The sequence below is a fragment of the Denticeps clupeoides genome, chromosome 11 (assembly GCF_900700375.1).
Source record: "Denticeps clupeoides chromosome 11, fDenClu1.1, whole genome shotgun sequence".
NCBI lineage: Eukaryota > Metazoa > Chordata > Actinopteri > Clupeiformes > Denticipitidae > Denticeps > Denticeps clupeoides.
This window is the reverse complement of record NC_041717.1, coordinates 17,258,029-17,274,630: the sequence shown is the minus strand read 5'-3', so window position 1 is coordinate 17,274,630 and position 16,602 is coordinate 17,258,029. Positions and strand designations below refer to the sequence as shown.

The window sequence follows — 16,602 nt, the reverse complement described above, 5'->3', positions numbered from 1 at the left end:
CACAGGTGAGGCTTATAGCCGTGAAACACGTTCGGCAAGATTGACCAAGATATTTGCCACTGCACACAGATGAAAGCAGGTTCACACTGGGAACAGACATGACAGAGTCTGGAGACGCCGTGGAGAATGTTCTGCTGCAACATCTTCCAGCATGACCAGTTTGGCAGTGGCTCAGTAATGATGTGAGGTGGCATTTTTTGGGGGGGCCGTGTGCTCGCCAGAGGTAGCCTGACTGCCATTAGGTACCGAGATGAGATCCTCAGACCCCTTGTGAGACCATATGCTGGTGTGGTTGGCTCTGGATTCCTCCTAATGCAAGACAATACTACACCTCATGTGGCTGGTGTGTGTCAGCAGTTCCTGCAAGACGAAGGTACTGATACCATGGACCGGCCCGCTCGTTCCCCAGACCTGAATCCAATTGTGCACATCTGGGACATCATGTCTTGCTCCATCCACCAATGCCATGTTGCACCACAGACTGTCCAGGAGGTGGCGGACACTTTAGTCCAGGTCTGGGAGGAGATCCCACCTAAGACCATCTGGGATCCTCATCAGGAGCATGACCAGGTGTTGTAAGGAGGTCATACAGGCACATGGAGGCCACACCCACTACTGAGCGTCATTATGACTTGTTTTAAGGACATTACATCAAAGTTGGATCAGCCTGTAGTTTGTTTGGCCACTTTTATGTTGAGTGTGACTCCAGATCCAGACCTCCATGGGTTGATAAATTTCATTTACATCAATAATTTTTCTGTTATTTTGTTGTCAGAATTTGTGAAGTACAAAGTACTTAATAAAAATGTTTCATTCAGATCTAGGTTGTATTTTGTTCTCTATATTTTTTTAGCAGTGTACATAGACCAGATTTGTGTTTCACATTGCATACGTTTTTTTTTTTAAGTGATATCCCACTTTAAAAAATTTAGTTTTATTCCGAGCCACAAAGTTTTCACTCTGGCCCTAAAGAATGGATCATTAATTGTCTAACAATGGAGGCAGCACTGAAGAAGTTTTTTTTTCTGTGGAATAAAGTCCATGTTCCAGCAGTGTTAACAAAATTCATCCCTCTCAGAAGAAGTTACACGGAGCCACAGTGCTGTACTTATTTTTCCCAACACAGTATTTTATTACAGCATTTACACAACAACACAAATGCGCAGGGGCTTCAGCTCTCTTTACTCTCCGGGCTCTTCGGCAGCAGATCCTCGTATTTGATGTGCAGCGCCTCGCTGGTTCTGGTGCACATGATCATCCTGGTAATGAAAGGCCCTGGAACAAACACAAACGCTGTTAAGATACCAGACAACTGAACACTGACATCTCAATCAGGATGTGATCTGCAGAAGATTTTTTGATATTTCTTTTTTTTTTTTTTTTTTTAAACTTTCCATTTGGACAGAACCCCACTGGTCTCGGAACACCTTTGTGACTTCACTGGAGGGATCTAACGGTGACCTCATTCAGTGTAAACCTACAGAGGAAGTGCAACGAAAGTGTCTGAAAGAGGTTTATCCTTCCACCACTGTCTCAGCCCCGATCCTCACCACATCTCCCCACCCCGCTTCCCAAAGGAGCTCTAAAGAAACAGCAGCAGCAGCATGCAGGTGGGCCGGATCCCACATTCCTGCCGCATTCACCAAATTAAAGAGGAGGGGAGTCGCTGGATGACTTCAAACAGCTGGGAGCACAAAGGCGCTCCGGTCGTGTTAGCGCAGCGAACATCTGTCACACGTTCAGTCTCCACTTCGTGCAGAAATCCACAAAGCATATTTACAATTCAAAGTTCAAAGCATATTTAGAGGCCACTGACAAATAATCTGAGCAAAGCACACAAAAAAAAAAAAAAAAGAACGGGGAAAAACTGACTGATAATAACATGCAAAAAATTCACAAAAATTACTTTTTAGAAAATGAGAACAAATAGTTGAAACATTGTCATCCAATTAGATTTTCACTCATTTACATTTACAGCATTTCTCAGATGCCCTTATCCAGAGCGACTTACAATCAGTAGTTACAGGGACAGTCCCCCCCTGGAGACACTCAGGGTTAAGTATCTTGCTCAGGGACACAATGGTAGTAAGTGGGATTTGAACATGGGTCTTCTGGTTCATAGGCGAGCGTGTTACCCACTAGGCTACTACCATCCTATTACATTTAGGATGTAATTGTTTTTGTGTTCTCTTTATTTTTTTAGCAGTGTACATAACCAGATTTGTGTTTCACATTGCACACATTTCACTCCAATTACAGACTCCCTGTCTACCTGTTTACTTTGAAAAAAAAATCATTATTTGCTGTGTACAGAGATAGATATTTAACCACTTTATTTGATATTCGAGTATGATAATATTGTGAGTGGACTACACTGCTAATACTCACACACTTGTTCTAGGCAATGTACGTAACTTTCCCTCCATTTTCATTTGCACCTCCAACAATATGCCAGAGGAAGGCGAGTGCCCAGGTGCCACAAACATACCAAAGTTTGCTGGCTTGTGAGAGCAGATGTCTTGAATGATGGTCTGGACGTTGGCCAGGATCTTCTCTTTGGGCATGTCCAGCTGCAGTGCACAAGAAATAGAATGAAAAGTCTTTCAGTCTTGACATCGTCCTCGTTTAGAGAAACAATCTGAACCACTAATAAAAAATGAAGCTCAGGACACCATCTGGAGAAGTGCAATGATCCTCACTGACCCAACGCCATCCAATAACCCTGGACTGCATGGACAAGCTCCTTTTTCTAAGGTTCCATAATCTACTTATACATTACATTTACAGCATTTATCAGACGCCCTTATCCAGAGCGACTTACAATCAGTAGTTACATGGACAGTCCCCCCCCTGGAGCAACTCAGGGTTAAGTGTCTTGCTTAGGGACACAATGGTAGTAAGTGGGATTTGAACCTGGGTCTTCTGGTTCATAGGCGAGTTTGTTACCCACTAGGCTACAACCACCCTGCATTAAGAAGCTCCATCTCTCATTTCATGAACGTAAAACCAAACATTTGAGATGAACATTAAACTACAGCCATACTTTTTATCATTTTGGCATGACAATGTTAGTAATAGGCGTAATAGAAGACGATACAGTTGATCAATTAGAATGCTTGAGCTTTTTCTGATAAGGTGCATGTTGGATGTGGCGAACAGAAGGAGATGAAAGAAAGGGAGAAGATGGACACATCTGGCCATGTGATGATGAGGGGGTTAAAGAGTGAAGAATGAGGAAGTTTGAAAATGACCCACCGTAGCGACCTGGGTGATAACGTAGCATTCATTCTCCACCAGGTATTCATGGCCAGCCTTAAACAAATTCAACATTTTGGGGATGTTCACACCAACAGTCCCTGCAAAAAAATTAAAGCATTCAGATCATTTGACATTTGTATATTAACTGCTTGCTGAAGCACTGAGCTGTAGCGCTCTCGGACCCCGTTTGCTCTTGGGAAATTTCTTGCGCAGCTTGTTCTTCAGGGGTAGCAGTTTAGGGATGATGTCTGGCACGGCCACAAAGAAATCTCCCTCAATTTCATCGTCTAAAATCTGAAAAACAGTAACAGTAGTTTACAGAAGTTAGAACAAAAGTTTTCGATTATAGGACACAGTTTTCTTCTCTGATCATTTTTGGCTAATTTCATAACAATTTAACCAAAAAATCCCAGTGAATATGTCCAGATACATTATCTGGATGTTTTTACATAAATGTATTAAGTTTTATAAAATGTGCTCATAAAGTTGTAACTAAATAATGAAACAATATAATAATAACTATAATGTATTATTATTACCCCCATTGTTGTATTACATTCCTATAGATAATATTAGTATAAAATGGCTATGAAATAAAGTAATGTCAACCTGTCCCTCAATTTAACAAACTGTAAATGTTTTACAAGCTTACTTTTACCACATTTCTAATGACAATTATTTTGGATCCTGACATTACTACAATAAAATTAGCCTATAAGAATCACTCTAGAATGGAATCACTGACCATTTTATAACATTTTTTTATGTTCCCTGCTAGTAGAACACATTCATGTGAGAATAATTGAGAAAGCCAAACCCAGTAAATAATTTAATAATAAAAAATAAATTATTAACCATCCACTGATCTGTGGTGGAAAAACCACCGAACTGGAGGTCAAAGGCCAAAAATAACATTCCTCCCTACAAGCAACCAACTATAAAGCCTGCAAAGCAACAATCACACTGCTGATCCTGAAAGAGCCAGGATGTGAAGGCAACTGCAGAGAGAGTCGCTTACCTTCTGAACAAGCTCCACCCCTCCAGCGTGAGCGGCTCCATGCTCCAGCGCCAGTTCGGCCTGGTCGGCGTCCTGCGCAGGCACAGAAACAGAAATACTTATGGCTCCAACAGAACATTAGCAGGACCGGTTCATTTTAACTCTGAAATGAATGGAGAAAGAGAATTTTTTTATATAGATGCCAGAAGCCTTTCTTTATTCGTAGTAACATAACATAAAAATGACAAAATAAGCAGTGATGCAGGTCAAAAGCTCTGGTACTGCAATTGAATTGAATTGGGAAAAACTAGTTAAGATTCACAGAACAGAAGCAGACTATGCATCGCCCACTCCCCACCCCCACGACTGATTAAAATGCAAGGATGTGGTGGAGATCGTGAGAAACTGAACTTTATCACCGGAGACCTTGAACTGGGTGCCTTACCTCGGTAAAAACCACAACTTTGTTGATGTCAGTTTTGAAGGGATGGGGAAGATGGACTGTGCTGACAAACGGATCAACCTTTTTCTGCAAAAAAAGAAAAAAAGAAGAATACAAGTCTTTCTTGTCACTGTTTGGTAGCTCTTCTTGGCAGCATAATAATTAAGGACATAAAATAAAATATAGACAACAGGCAGCTGACAATACAGACAATATAAAAAAATGCAAAATAAAGTAACATTTCATTAACCTACTCAAGAATAGATATTACACAATTATTTATATTGCACAGCCATGTAAGTGAATATTGAACATTGTCATAAATGACTTTGTGGGAGGGGGGGGGCATAGTTGACAGCAGAGATGTGGGCCCAAAGGAGCTTGAAGGGTGAAGTGCTTCTGAAAATATATTTTTTAATAGATAAAGTCCTGTTCCAGCAAAATGCCAAATGAGGTATTAAACCCACAGTTGTGAATTTTTCCCATGACTGAGTGTCTTTAATTCATTATGCACTGCAACGCTTACAGACACTAACATGACACCACATCTTCTCTTATTTCTCTTCACAGAAACAGGTCACTGTGATTTACTCATAACGGACATATCATACAAATATAAATATCATTTTAATCGAAATAACTGGTTATAAGCTAAATAGGAATTATTCACTAATGTCCAGAAATAATGTTTTTTGTTGTTATTGCTGCTCTGGTGCAAATACTGATGTAAAAACCCCCAGGACACACGCACAGCTAAACGCCCTCCTGCCCTGTTAATGAAGGTGAAACAATGAAGCCATAAACACCTTTTTCTCCAGTTTCATGTCCAGCCTCAGGTCGATGCAGACCGCCTGATCCGGGGGGGTGTGGTCCAGCTTCTGGACTGACTTCAGCATGTCCACCGCGGTGCCCGGATCATATGTTTGTTTGGGGTAGTACCTCACCATGTAGACGTCGTCCACCGGCGCCCAGGCAGTGAGGCCATAGGGCTTGTGCCGCTCCTTGTCATCGACCCTCCGCACTTCCTTCACCACTTTTTCCTTCTCCTCTTTCTTCTGTTTTGGTGCAGCTCTAGGATTAGAGTGCGCAAAATGAAATTGAACAATCAGAGACATGGATTTTTTGCTTTTAAATCGGTCTTATTGGTCCCCTAATACTGTATCCGAAGTCTCTTTCTGAAAATTCATCCGTGGTGCAGAATTACAGCCACTTTCAGCCAGTCACACAATGAGATTTCCCCAGGATGCGCCGTCTCGGTGTCTGTAGCTTTACATGCCAATGATGCGGAGAGTGGCGGGACGGGGAGCAGCATGGCCTACAGAATTTTTTTTTTTTTGTGCGTGTGCTCATTGCTTTGCAAGTCTTCAAAAAAATAAACTGGCCAGTGGTGTTCCTGTTTAAAGGGAAGGGTGGGATATTCTCTGGGCGGACATCCTCCTACGAGGGGACAAATTCCAGATCTGACTGGCTGAGCTGCTGCTCTCTGAACAAAGCACTTTTTACACCTATTGCCATTTCTAGACACTGCAGGACCACAGATAGGTTAGGAGAGCTAAAATTAATGTTAAACAATCTCACAAAGTGAAATTTTCATCATAGAAAAGTGCCAAGAACAAGCGCTCACTTGGCCGCAGCGTAGGTCCGCGTGCAGGAGACTCTGGGAACGTTCTCAGACACTCTGGTAACAGAAGGTCTCAGGCGCGTCAGTCTCTGGCATCCCGTCGCACCTACAGCTTCCACAAAACACAGAAGAGAACATCAGCGTGACAAGGAGCACTGCACACTACAGCTACGTTTTCATCAACCGCCAGTTAACAGTGTCATGCAGTTTATGGTTTTATGGCTTTAAAAAGTTATATGGGAAAAAGTAAACAACGACGACTCAAAAAGATTAATCTACAGTATAGGCCAAACGTTTGGACACACCTTCTCATTCAATGTGTTTTCTTTATTTTCATGACCATTTATATTGGTAGATTCTCACTGAAGGCATCAAAACTATGAATGAACACATGTGGAGTTATGTACTTAACAAAAAGTGGAGACCTGGCCTCCACAGTCACCGGACCTGAACCCAGTCGAGATGGTTTGGGGTGAGCTGGACCGCAGAGTGAAGGCAAAGGGGCCAACAAGTGCTAAACACCTCTGGGAACTCCTTCAAGACTGTTGGAGAAGCATTTCAGGTGACGACATCTTGAAGCTCATCGAGAGAATGCCAAGAGTGTGCAAAGCAGTAATCAGAGCAAAGAAACTACAATATAAAACATGTTTTCAGTTATTTCACTTTTTTTTGTTAAGTACATAACTCCACATGTGTTCATTCATAGTTATGATGCCTTCAGTCAGAATCGACCAACGTAAATGCTCATAGAAATAAAGACAACACATTGAACGATAAGGTGTGTCCAAACTTTTGGCCTGTGCTGTATGTTTGGCAGTGTTGCCGATTTTAATCACAGCAGAATAAAGCACAACGCGTCTGAAATATTCACTCGTTCACTGTATAGAACAGATGTTCTGTGTACGGTGTCTGCACAGATCTTTAAGCGACAGAATAGAATCCACGCATGTACGATTAGATTTAAAACGTGTCTCCTGCCTCCATCATTTCATTTTAGTCTTTCATTTTAGAAACAAACCCGTTCAACGCAGTTCGGGAAGAACAGCACGACAAAAAAAACTGGAAACGAGGATACAAAACATTAGCAAATTTTATCTGATAACTCTGCTCAGCTAATTAAACGGGGAAACTAAAAAATCCCTCGCCGTCGCCTGTAAACCGGCGTCGTCAACTATCGACAACTAAACTTACCGCAGCTGCAAGAAACCCGCGTAAACCCGCGTAAACCCGCGTAAACCCGCGTAAACTGACCTCTCAGCAGCGCTGACACGGGCGCCGCCATGTTCGCTCCCCACGCCGGCGTCACATGCCAGAAGTTACCGGCTGACTACCGGGGCAACGAACTTGCGTTCCGACGCCAATCGGCGTTAAAAAATAAAAAATAAAAGTAAATAAATATGACAAACTTCGTCTGAATATCCCATTCCTTGTTGCCATACATTTAAAAAGTGGCGCCGTGTGATCAAATAATTACGTGATTGCAAGTGGAACGGTATAACTGGTTAGTGAGAATCGTCACGAGGAATAACACCATTAATGGTAAAGTGCAAGTGTGACGTTGAACTTTTATTCTCTTGAAGAATTCAGATTTATTATGCACATTCTGCAGATCTGCAACACGCGGAAAGCCAGCAAGTGCAGATTTGTAGATCATCGCTGGAATAAAACTTTCCTCCGTTCTGAGAGGGCGTGAGAGAGTTTGAGGGGTTGAGTGAGAGAGAGAGAGAGAGAGAGAGAGAATGGGGGTGGGCAGGCCGCTCTGACCGCAGCGGAAGCCATGATCCTCCTTCCTCCTTCCTCCTCAGCAGCGTTGGGGCGCTGAGCGACACCCGGGTCTGTCCGCATGTCCGCGTCTCCGGCTCCGTCCGAATCCGCCTCCGCCCGCCCGAATGCAGGTAAAAAAAAAGAAAAAGACCCACCGGTCGCGATCCGCGATCCGCCCGGGGAAGGTGCGCGCCGCCGGGCCGCCCGCCCGTCCCACCAACCCGGGCCGGCTAATGCCGTCTCCCTGCATGCCGCTGGCGAGATCGACGCGCGGTTTCCCCCGCGGTGTTGAGGGGTCCTGGTCGGTTTTTTTTTTTTTTATTATTATTATTATTCTTTTATTTTTATTTTCGGCGGGGTTGCGCGCCTGCGCGTCACCGTCCGCGCTGTTTGTCAACAAGCTGGAGAAGTTGCAGCTTCAGAAAGTCCGCGCCAGATAAGGCGCCCCGTCCTGACATTCAGCCGCCCCCCCCCCCCCTTTCCCCTCCCAAAAATACCCGCTTACCCCCCCACTTCCCCCCCTGCGGCTGTTGCTGTTTACAGAATAATAATAACCATAACATCTCACATTTCCCGAATCCACACCTCCCTCCCTCCCTCCCGGTACCAAGGTCCCGATCCCATTCCAGGGTTTCCAGGAAAAGTTGACGTTCAATAAAAGTGACTTTGGGCAGGACGTCAGTGGGCGCGTCACGTGACGTCAGAGCGGCGATAACTTGTAGCGGTTTCTGGAACTCCCACTTCACTGTACTTCGCTTCCGCTGTAGCGAAAAGAATCAAAAGTCGAATTATGTAACATCGACCCGTTTTAGGGTTTAAAAAAAAAACTTTTTAGGGTTATGGCTACTCTTGGTTGACCAGCCTGTTAACAGGACGTCATGATTTAGTCCTGCACTTGTGCCAATTGAAATGATTGCAAGCTCCAAAAGCTCTTACTGTACTACATCTGAATGTTTTTGTGCAGTGAGTTTGAATTGAGACACAAGACACATTCCAGTCACATCCCCATATACCCGTACCTCTTAAATTTCTATCCAATGTAGTGGAAATGTACACGTCACTTAAGCACAGTGATGAGTTACGTTGCTGTTCTAGACTGAAAGACAAATGCACGTTGGTTATAGATGATAATGTTTAGCTCCGACAGCCCTGGAACCCTTTTCCCACCATCCTGGATTTTTCATCTGTAAAGGTGATTATGGGTCCTGATACCCTGATGAATATGACAGAGAAATATCAGCAGCAAGTGGCCGCTTCTGTACGGTTGTTCTTGTCATCGTTATCTACATTTACATTTACAGCAATTATCAGACACCCTTAACCAGAGCGACTTACAATCAGGAGTTACAGGGACGGGACTGTCTGGAGCAACTCAGGGTTAAGTGTCTTGCTCAGGGACACGATGGTAGTAAGTGGGATTTGAACCCGGGTCTTCTGGTTCATAGGCGAGCGTGTTACACACTAGGCTGCTACCACCGTTATCTGTTTAGGATGTAAGTAGGATTTTTACTATTAGGGGCAGTGGTGGACTAGCGGTTAAGGAAACACTGCTCACCGACTGCCTGTCACGGCTGCCCACCGCTCACTAAGGGTGATGGGTTAAATGCAGAGGACACATTTCACTGTGCCACAATGACAACCACTTCACTTTGGGCGCTGACAGTTAGATTAGGCACACAGGCCTGAACTAATCCGCATCTGTCGTCTCCGAAGATTAACAGGTATGCCAAAGGAAAAATATGACCCTCCGGATCCCCGACGGTTATACACCATCATGTCAGCGGAGGAGGTGGCCAGTGGGAAGAAGTCAAACTGGGCGGAGCTGGAGATATCCGGTTGGTGGAACACTCTCTGTACAGTACAGTTCGGACCAGTTCTCCTTTTGACTAACGGCTCGGCTTGGTCAGGACGCGTCAGGAACCTGAGCAGCTCCTTATGGACGCTGACGCACCTGACGGCCCTGCACATGAGCAACAACAACCTGAGCCGGATCCCCCCCGACATCGCCAGACTCCCGCACCTGGTCTACCTGAACCTGTCCTCCAACAAGCTGCGCAGCCTGCCGGCGGAACTCGGCAACATGGTGTCTCTCAGGTACGAGGAGGGTCCGCGGCCCGCCCGTGGCGTCGGGCTTTTATTTTCAACCGCATTTTGTTCCAAACAGGGAATTGCTTTTGAACAACAACTGTCTCCGAGTTTTGCCTTACGAACTTGGCCGGCTGTTCCGGCTGCAGACGCTGGGCCTGAAGGGTACGTGCATCGCGACACTTCGCCTGCGACGCGTGCCGCCGCCGGCGCCGGGAATTCACGCTGTGCTGCGTTTCAGGGAACCCGTTGTCTCAAGACATCCTCAACTTGTACCAGGAGCCTGACGGCACCAGGAAGCTTTTAAACTACATGCTCGACAATCTCGCAGGTACGCAACCTTCAATAACCTAAAATCGAATTAACCACGATCGCAAAAGGTGCGGCCGCAACACCTACCCAACATGCATTTCTGCAGCTAAAGGTGAAAGAATACGACCGGCACCTTTTTAAAAACCAAAACAGCTTGTCAACTGGCTCACTGATCTGATTATTTCCTTCTTCCGCATGAAGTCCACCCAGAGCAGCTCCCCCAAAGACCCTGGATCGCTCTGAAGGAGCGCGACCAGATGGCCCCCTCGGGTACGGCCGCTTGCCGCGCTACGGTCAGGGTGGCACAGTGCAGGAGCTGAGTTGTGTCTCCTTCTTTCCAGCCGCGTTCACTGTCATGTGCTACAACGTGCTGTGTGACAAATACGCCACCAGGCAGCTGTACGGCTACTGCCCGTCCTGGGCCCTCAGCTGGGAGTACAGGAAGAAGGGAATCATGGAGGAGATCACCAGCTCCGACGCGGACATCATCAGTCTTCAGGTGGCTCCACCCGCGAGTTAATCTGCCTTTTTCATCTTTGGTGGGAGGAGTGGGCGGAGCCAACAGACTTGTTTAATGGTGTTACATTTACATTTTATTGCATTTGTCAGACGCCCTTATCCAGAGCGACTTACAATCAATCCTTACAGGGACAGTCCCCCCCTGGAGACACTCAGGGTTATGTGTCTTGCTCAGGGACACACTGGGAGTAAGTGGGATTTGAACCTGGGTCTTCTGGTTCACAGGCGAGTGTTACCCACTAAGCTACTACCACCCTAGCATGTGGTGTTAAGATGCAGCTCTTCGACGACCCACTGGCAACTAAATGTGCAGCGTTGGCATGTCGGGGTTGATTTTAAATGTGTCTGTTCCCACAGGAAGTGGAGACAGAGCAGTACTACACCTTCTTTCTAGAGACGCTGAAGGAGCGTGGCTATGATGGCTATTTCTGCCCAAAATCTCGTGCCAAACTGGTGTCGGAACAGGAGCGAAAGCATGTGGACGGCTGTGCCGTGTTCTTTAAAACCAAGAAGTGAGTGCTCCACATACAGGCTTATACACGTACAAACATCAGGTACAATGTAATAACCGTTGTTTTTTTGTCAGGTTTTCCTTGGTTCAGAAGCACACGGTTGAGTTTAACCAGGTGGCCATGGCGAACTCGGAGGGCTCCGAGGTCATGCTGAACAGAGTAATGACCAAAGACAACATTGGAGTGGCCATCCTGCTGGAGGTCAGGAGAGACATGTTCACCGCCGGTGAGGAAACTGGCCGGTGTTCCGGTCTCACCATCAGGTGGCAGCGCTGCGTCTCTTGAAACGTACAAATGAAGCAGACAGGTTCCAGAGATGTGCAGATGTTCCATGTTCTAGGCACTCTCGCAGTGGACTGTTTACTTAAAGAGTGAAAATAGAAAATGTTCTCTCAGATCCTGCCCAAATATCAGTGATGGAGGAGGAGCAATTCAGGCCCATCGTGAAGATGCTGTGGCCTAGTAGTTAAGGAAGCGGCCCCGTAATCAGAAGGTTGCCGGTTCGAATCCCAATCTGCTCCCCGGGCGCCTGTCATGGCTGCCCACTGCTCACTCAGGGTGATGGTTAAATGCAGAGGACAAATTTCACTGTGTGCACCGTGTGCTGTCCTGCTGTGTATCACATGTGACAATCACTTCACTATTATTATTATTATTATTATTAAAATCATTTTGAGTTATCTTGCATGAAAATCAGCCTCAGAAGTAAAAGGTGTTTATCTATCTTCGTGTTCAATGTGCAGGAATTAAGCCAACGACTGACAAGCAGCTCCTCTTGGTGGCCAATGCACACATGCACTGGGACCCCGAGTACTCTGACGTGAAGCTGATCCAGACGATGATGTTCCTGTCCGAACTGAAGAGCATCATGGAGGAGACCTCGTCCTCTGTGGCCTCTGGGTCCCCCACTGCTGACCCGGCCTCCATCCCAATCGTCCTTTGTGCTGATCTCAACTCTCTACCTGACTCTGGTAGGCAGTTGAAATGATGCACACATTTACAGTCATGCCATTTAGCAGACGCCCTTATCCAGAGCGCCTTACAGGGACAGTCCCCCTGGTGACACAATGGTAGCAAGTGGTGTTTGAACCTACTAGCTCTGTGTGTGTGGAGTTAAAATTGACCTTGTTAGTTTTAATCAGCATTGGATTGGGGCTTTGCATGGTGGATCGGGGTTTCCGGCGTATTCTTCTGTGTCCTCCCTATTGACTGGGCGAGTAGGTGAAATTGGATGGGCTTCGGCAGCCACAACTTGACTAGGTGTAATGGTGTAAGGAGTGAGTGAGTGAGTGAGTGTTTATCGGCGTTTAGGTTTGTAAATGTTGCACGTGCACACGCGTCTCGTTTCTTTTTGCGAAGGTGTCGTTGAATACCTGAGCAACGGCGGCGTGGCAGAGAATCACAAAGACTTCAAGGAGCTGCGCTACAACGAGTGTCTGACCAACTTCAGCTGCAACGGCAAGGACGGGAACCCCGACGGCAGCATCACACACAGCTTCCAGCTAAAGAGCGCCTACGAGAACAGTCTGATGCCTTACACCAACTACACGTATGACTTCAAGGCAAGGCGGCTTCTTCTGACGCCGAGCGTGGACAAGCTTATACCAAAAGGGGCTAAGAAAGTTGTGGTTTCAAATCATGGACATACAGGTTAAAGGTCGAGACCAGGTTATTCGGTCACACTGGGTGAAACATGCCAAAGATATTTCTTTCTTCACAAGCCAACTGTTATGTAGTTTTACAGTAACCCAAGTTTTTTAGGTGTAAAAAAAAAAATGTATAAAAATGATTAGTCACTAGCTATCACGTTTAGCAAACATTGCCAAATCAGTTTCACATAAAAAAAATATTATTTTGTTAAATATCAGCGAAGTAATATTTTTCCTAAAAATAATATTCAAAAGACCTACATTATCCTCACACAAGGATTACGAAGTTGCTTAATGACAGCAAAAGCACTGAATATTTTAGTCACAAACAACACAGCAACAAGCATTTTAACCATACAAACTATTTCTTTTGATTGCAAGCTAACACATGCTGCATTCAAGTGCAATCGGAAATATTGTTGCAAGCACAATTTTTGCAAGTCATAATTATGATTTCTGTACTGGAAGGCTTGTGAAGCTGTTTCATTAGAAGAGTTCAGGGCTGTGCGATATGGAATGAAATTCATATTGCGACCAATTTAACCGTAGATGGTATATATTGCGGTACATAATTTGATGAGCAGTAGACCGGTCTGATCAATATTGCATACTATAGTATTGCATACTGTTTAAAACATTTATACCACGCAGCCCTAGAAGTGACCAACCAATTAACACACGGTTCCTTTTCATTAAAAATGGTAGTTAACAGATTGACTCCTAAGTCAATCAGAGGAGGTCAGTGGAACATGAGGAGGTTCTTGTATGGGGAGAAGGCGCAGATTTCACAATGCTTTGCTCCTCTTCCAGGGTGTGATCGACTACATCTTCTTCTCGAAGACCCACATGAGCGTGCTGGGCCTTCTGGGGCCTCTGGACACCCAGTGGCTGATGGACAACAACATCACGGGCTGCCCCCACCCCCACGTCCCCTCTGACCACTTTTCACTGCTGGCCCAGCTGGAGCTGCACCCGTCCCGCCCCTCCCTCAACGGCCTGCACCTGCCTGTGCACAGGTAGTGGCGCAGCCGGCGGCATCTCAGTGCCCCACCAGTAACAAGACACTGACCCAGGAGTGAACTCTTCGCCCCGTCGCTCCTTTTTTAACCTTTGCACCGAACTGTAATTACTTTTCCACTCGACAAGCTTGATACCAAAACTAGGGTTGGGATTCTCTTAGCCACCGCCACGGAGGTGCTTCTGTCCGAAGAGCAGATGTGATTGTCCAGTCACAACTCCCGATTACGTCTTGTATATGAACTGTAGATGAGATGAGATGTATTTTACCTTGTTCTACAACCAGCCACCAGATCCAAAAAAAAAATACACGCAGTCAGTTGCAGCCTCTTCCGGAATAAAGCAAGTAATTTATATGTTTGTAAAATGTATACGTTTTTATTGCCAAATTCCATTTCGTCCGTTCACCGTCCGACCTCTGGTCCTGCCAGGTGATTAAAAAGGATCCCAGCTCTACTGACTAAAGGCCAGTGGCTGACGTTTCTGCTTGTACAGTAATCACTGCCACACTAAAAGCCGCTACTCACGCCGCTTGGCAAAGTTGCGCATGCAAATGGCTGATTGGGGCAAAGCTGGAGGATTCGCACCTTTCCAGAAAAAAAGCTCGGTGCTCATTTGCAATTGAATGAAAGGAAACCATGTTTGTCGGTTGGCTTTGTGTCACACATGATAAGGGTTTTATCTCCACAACCAACAGCTTTTCAGGTTGCCTGCTGTGCACTAAATTAATCCGTTAGTTTTACGCATCCATTCATCCATTCAATCAAGATTTTGTCTACAGTGCAGTACAGATGTGCTTTTTGAAGGTGAACATGTTTCTGTTTTTTGACACACACACACACACACACACACACACACACACACACACACACAAGTGATTCAGTGATTAATTCTGCGATCCATTCCTTTGTGATTCACAAAGTGGCTTAGAGACAGAAACATTGCGTTAAATTCTTAATTTATGGGTCATTGGCTCAGGTGACAGTCGGCTCGTGCTGTGAAAATACGACAGAATCAGCTTTGGCTCTGTGGTTTCGCTGCTTTGGAGGTAAGAAGCCCTGGTTAGGATTTCACGTTCCGGTCTGCGTCAGTTGCGTGGCCGTTCGGAAAGGTGGTTTGTCCGCCTTTGCCCGGGCGTAGCTGGAAGATCTGGTGTCTTTCGCGGCCTTGTTGCAGGCGAAAACACACCTACGCTCTTGCTCTCACTTTCTCTCGTCTCGCTCCGAGGCTTAAAAGCGGTGAACTTTGGCATTTGCCTCGTAAATTATAATCCTCAGCAGCTGCTCGCCGAGGTTTGTTCTTGAGACTAAGCGAGCCGGTGCATGTGCAAGATTAACTCGGACGCTCCCTTCACCCCGCCGCCGCCGCCGCCGCGCCCTTGCTGCTTCGGTCCTGACTCCACGCGCCAGCACACCTCCTCCGTCCCTGCAGAACATCTGCCCAGCCTCAACTCTCTTTCCAGCAGCACCGACGCCTGGGATCCGGCGAGGCTGAAAGAGTAGCGTCGCCGCCGGCAACCAGCAGCTCCGCGGGGCCTGAGAGGGCGGAGCAGAGCCGGTCCTGATGCTCCGCTGGCCAGAGGTGTGAACCTTGACGGGCCTCACGATTCGATCGCGATGCATCCGGTACATTTTCTACATTACTTCGCCCGAAGTCTTCGGATATTCGGAGTGGACACTCTGATTTGCTACAGTGAGCAGAGAAACTGTCGGCGTCAGAAAATCGCCGGGTTGACACGCCCGTGGCGTTAGGTGGGCGCGGACTGAACGCAGGCCTTTTTTCCTGCTCATTGGAGCGAACGCTCTGAGGTTCGCCGATTGCCGCGCCGCACTGTCCCTATACTTAGATCAGGCCAACGCGGTCACTACCGGCACTGCTTTTTTTTTTAACCAGAATTTCTATGCCGAAGTAAGATGATCGCCAAGTAACGTCATTATTGCGATGCATCGACTTTAAGATTAATTTCAACACCAGTTGAGAAGCACAATCCGCATCCTCGTATGTCCGTCAGAAGAAAAGATGGAGCCTTGCTGGTCAGGAGGTTCTCCAGCGCTTCGCAGCAGTGCTTTGCAATCCTGGTTCTAGATGCTCATATACCAGAAACATGGTACCTCAGAGGTTGAGACAGGGTGATTCAATCTAAAGAGAGCAAATCATGGCCCTGAGGAGCAGGGAAATCCGCTTGCCTGACGCTAAATTGGCAGGGGCCCGGTGTGATTGGCAGCAGCAGTAAATGGATTTGGAGAAATACGTTGAATTGTGTTAAATGAGTTTTTAAGCTGTGTGTATTTTGCATGGTGTGTGTGTGTGTGTGTGTGTGTGTAGGCAGGGACAGTCCTTCTCAGACCTCTGTCCAAGGTTTAATGTGCCTCTGTTTTTTCCCTGAAGGCAATAAAGATGTCTTTTATGAAACATTGCGTGTATTT

The 16,602-nt window shown here is 46.1% G+C and overlaps 2 protein-coding genes across 5 annotated transcripts; one reads left to right on the top strand and one right to left on the bottom strand.

Annotated features, from left to right (window-relative positions):
- Positions 1–1,108: 1,108 nt before the first annotated feature.
- Positions 1,109–8,210, bottom strand: mrpl1 (mitochondrial ribosomal protein L1). Of its 2 annotated transcripts, none has more exons than XM_028996423.1 (9): positions 7,570–8,210; positions 6,322–6,430; positions 5,504–5,768; positions 4,701–4,784; positions 4,277–4,348; positions 3,441–3,552; positions 3,256–3,356; positions 2,489–2,570; positions 1,109–1,275 (listed from the first exon to the last, which is right to left on the bottom strand). In XM_028996423.1, exons 1-9 carry the CDS (start codon positions 7,598–7,600, stop codon positions 1,172–1,174), a joined length of 960 nt encoding a protein of 319 aa, XP_028852256.1. In that variant the 5' UTR covers positions 7,601–8,210; the 3' UTR covers positions 1,109–1,171. The 2 variants fall into 2 exon arrangements, with proteins under 2 accessions (XP_028852256.1, XP_028852258.1); XM_028996425.1 differs by having other exon boundaries at positions 6,322–6,424.
- On the top strand, positions 8,062–16,590 carry cnot6l (CCR4-NOT transcription complex, subunit 6-like). Of its 3 annotated transcripts, none has more exons than XM_028996421.1 (13): positions 8,062–8,213; positions 9,796–9,917; positions 9,990–10,176; positions 10,247–10,332; positions 10,409–10,498; positions 10,681–10,749; positions 10,821–10,978; positions 11,356–11,510; positions 11,585–11,736; positions 12,254–12,481; positions 12,870–13,072; positions 13,970–14,175; positions 15,639–16,590. In XM_028996421.1, exons 2-13 carry the CDS (start codon positions 9,806–9,808, stop codon positions 15,676–15,678), a joined length of 1,686 nt encoding a protein of 561 aa, XP_028852254.1. In that variant the 5' UTR covers positions 8,062–8,213; positions 9,796–9,805; the 3' UTR covers positions 15,679–16,590. The 3 variants fall into 3 exon arrangements, with proteins under 3 accessions (XP_028852254.1, XP_028852255.1, XP_028852253.1); XM_028996420.1 differs by having other exon boundaries at positions 8,087–8,213; positions 15,642–16,590; XM_028996422.1 differs by lacking the exon at positions 15,639–16,590 and having other exon boundaries at positions 13,970–14,543.
- Positions 16,591–16,602: the final 12 nt, after the last annotated feature.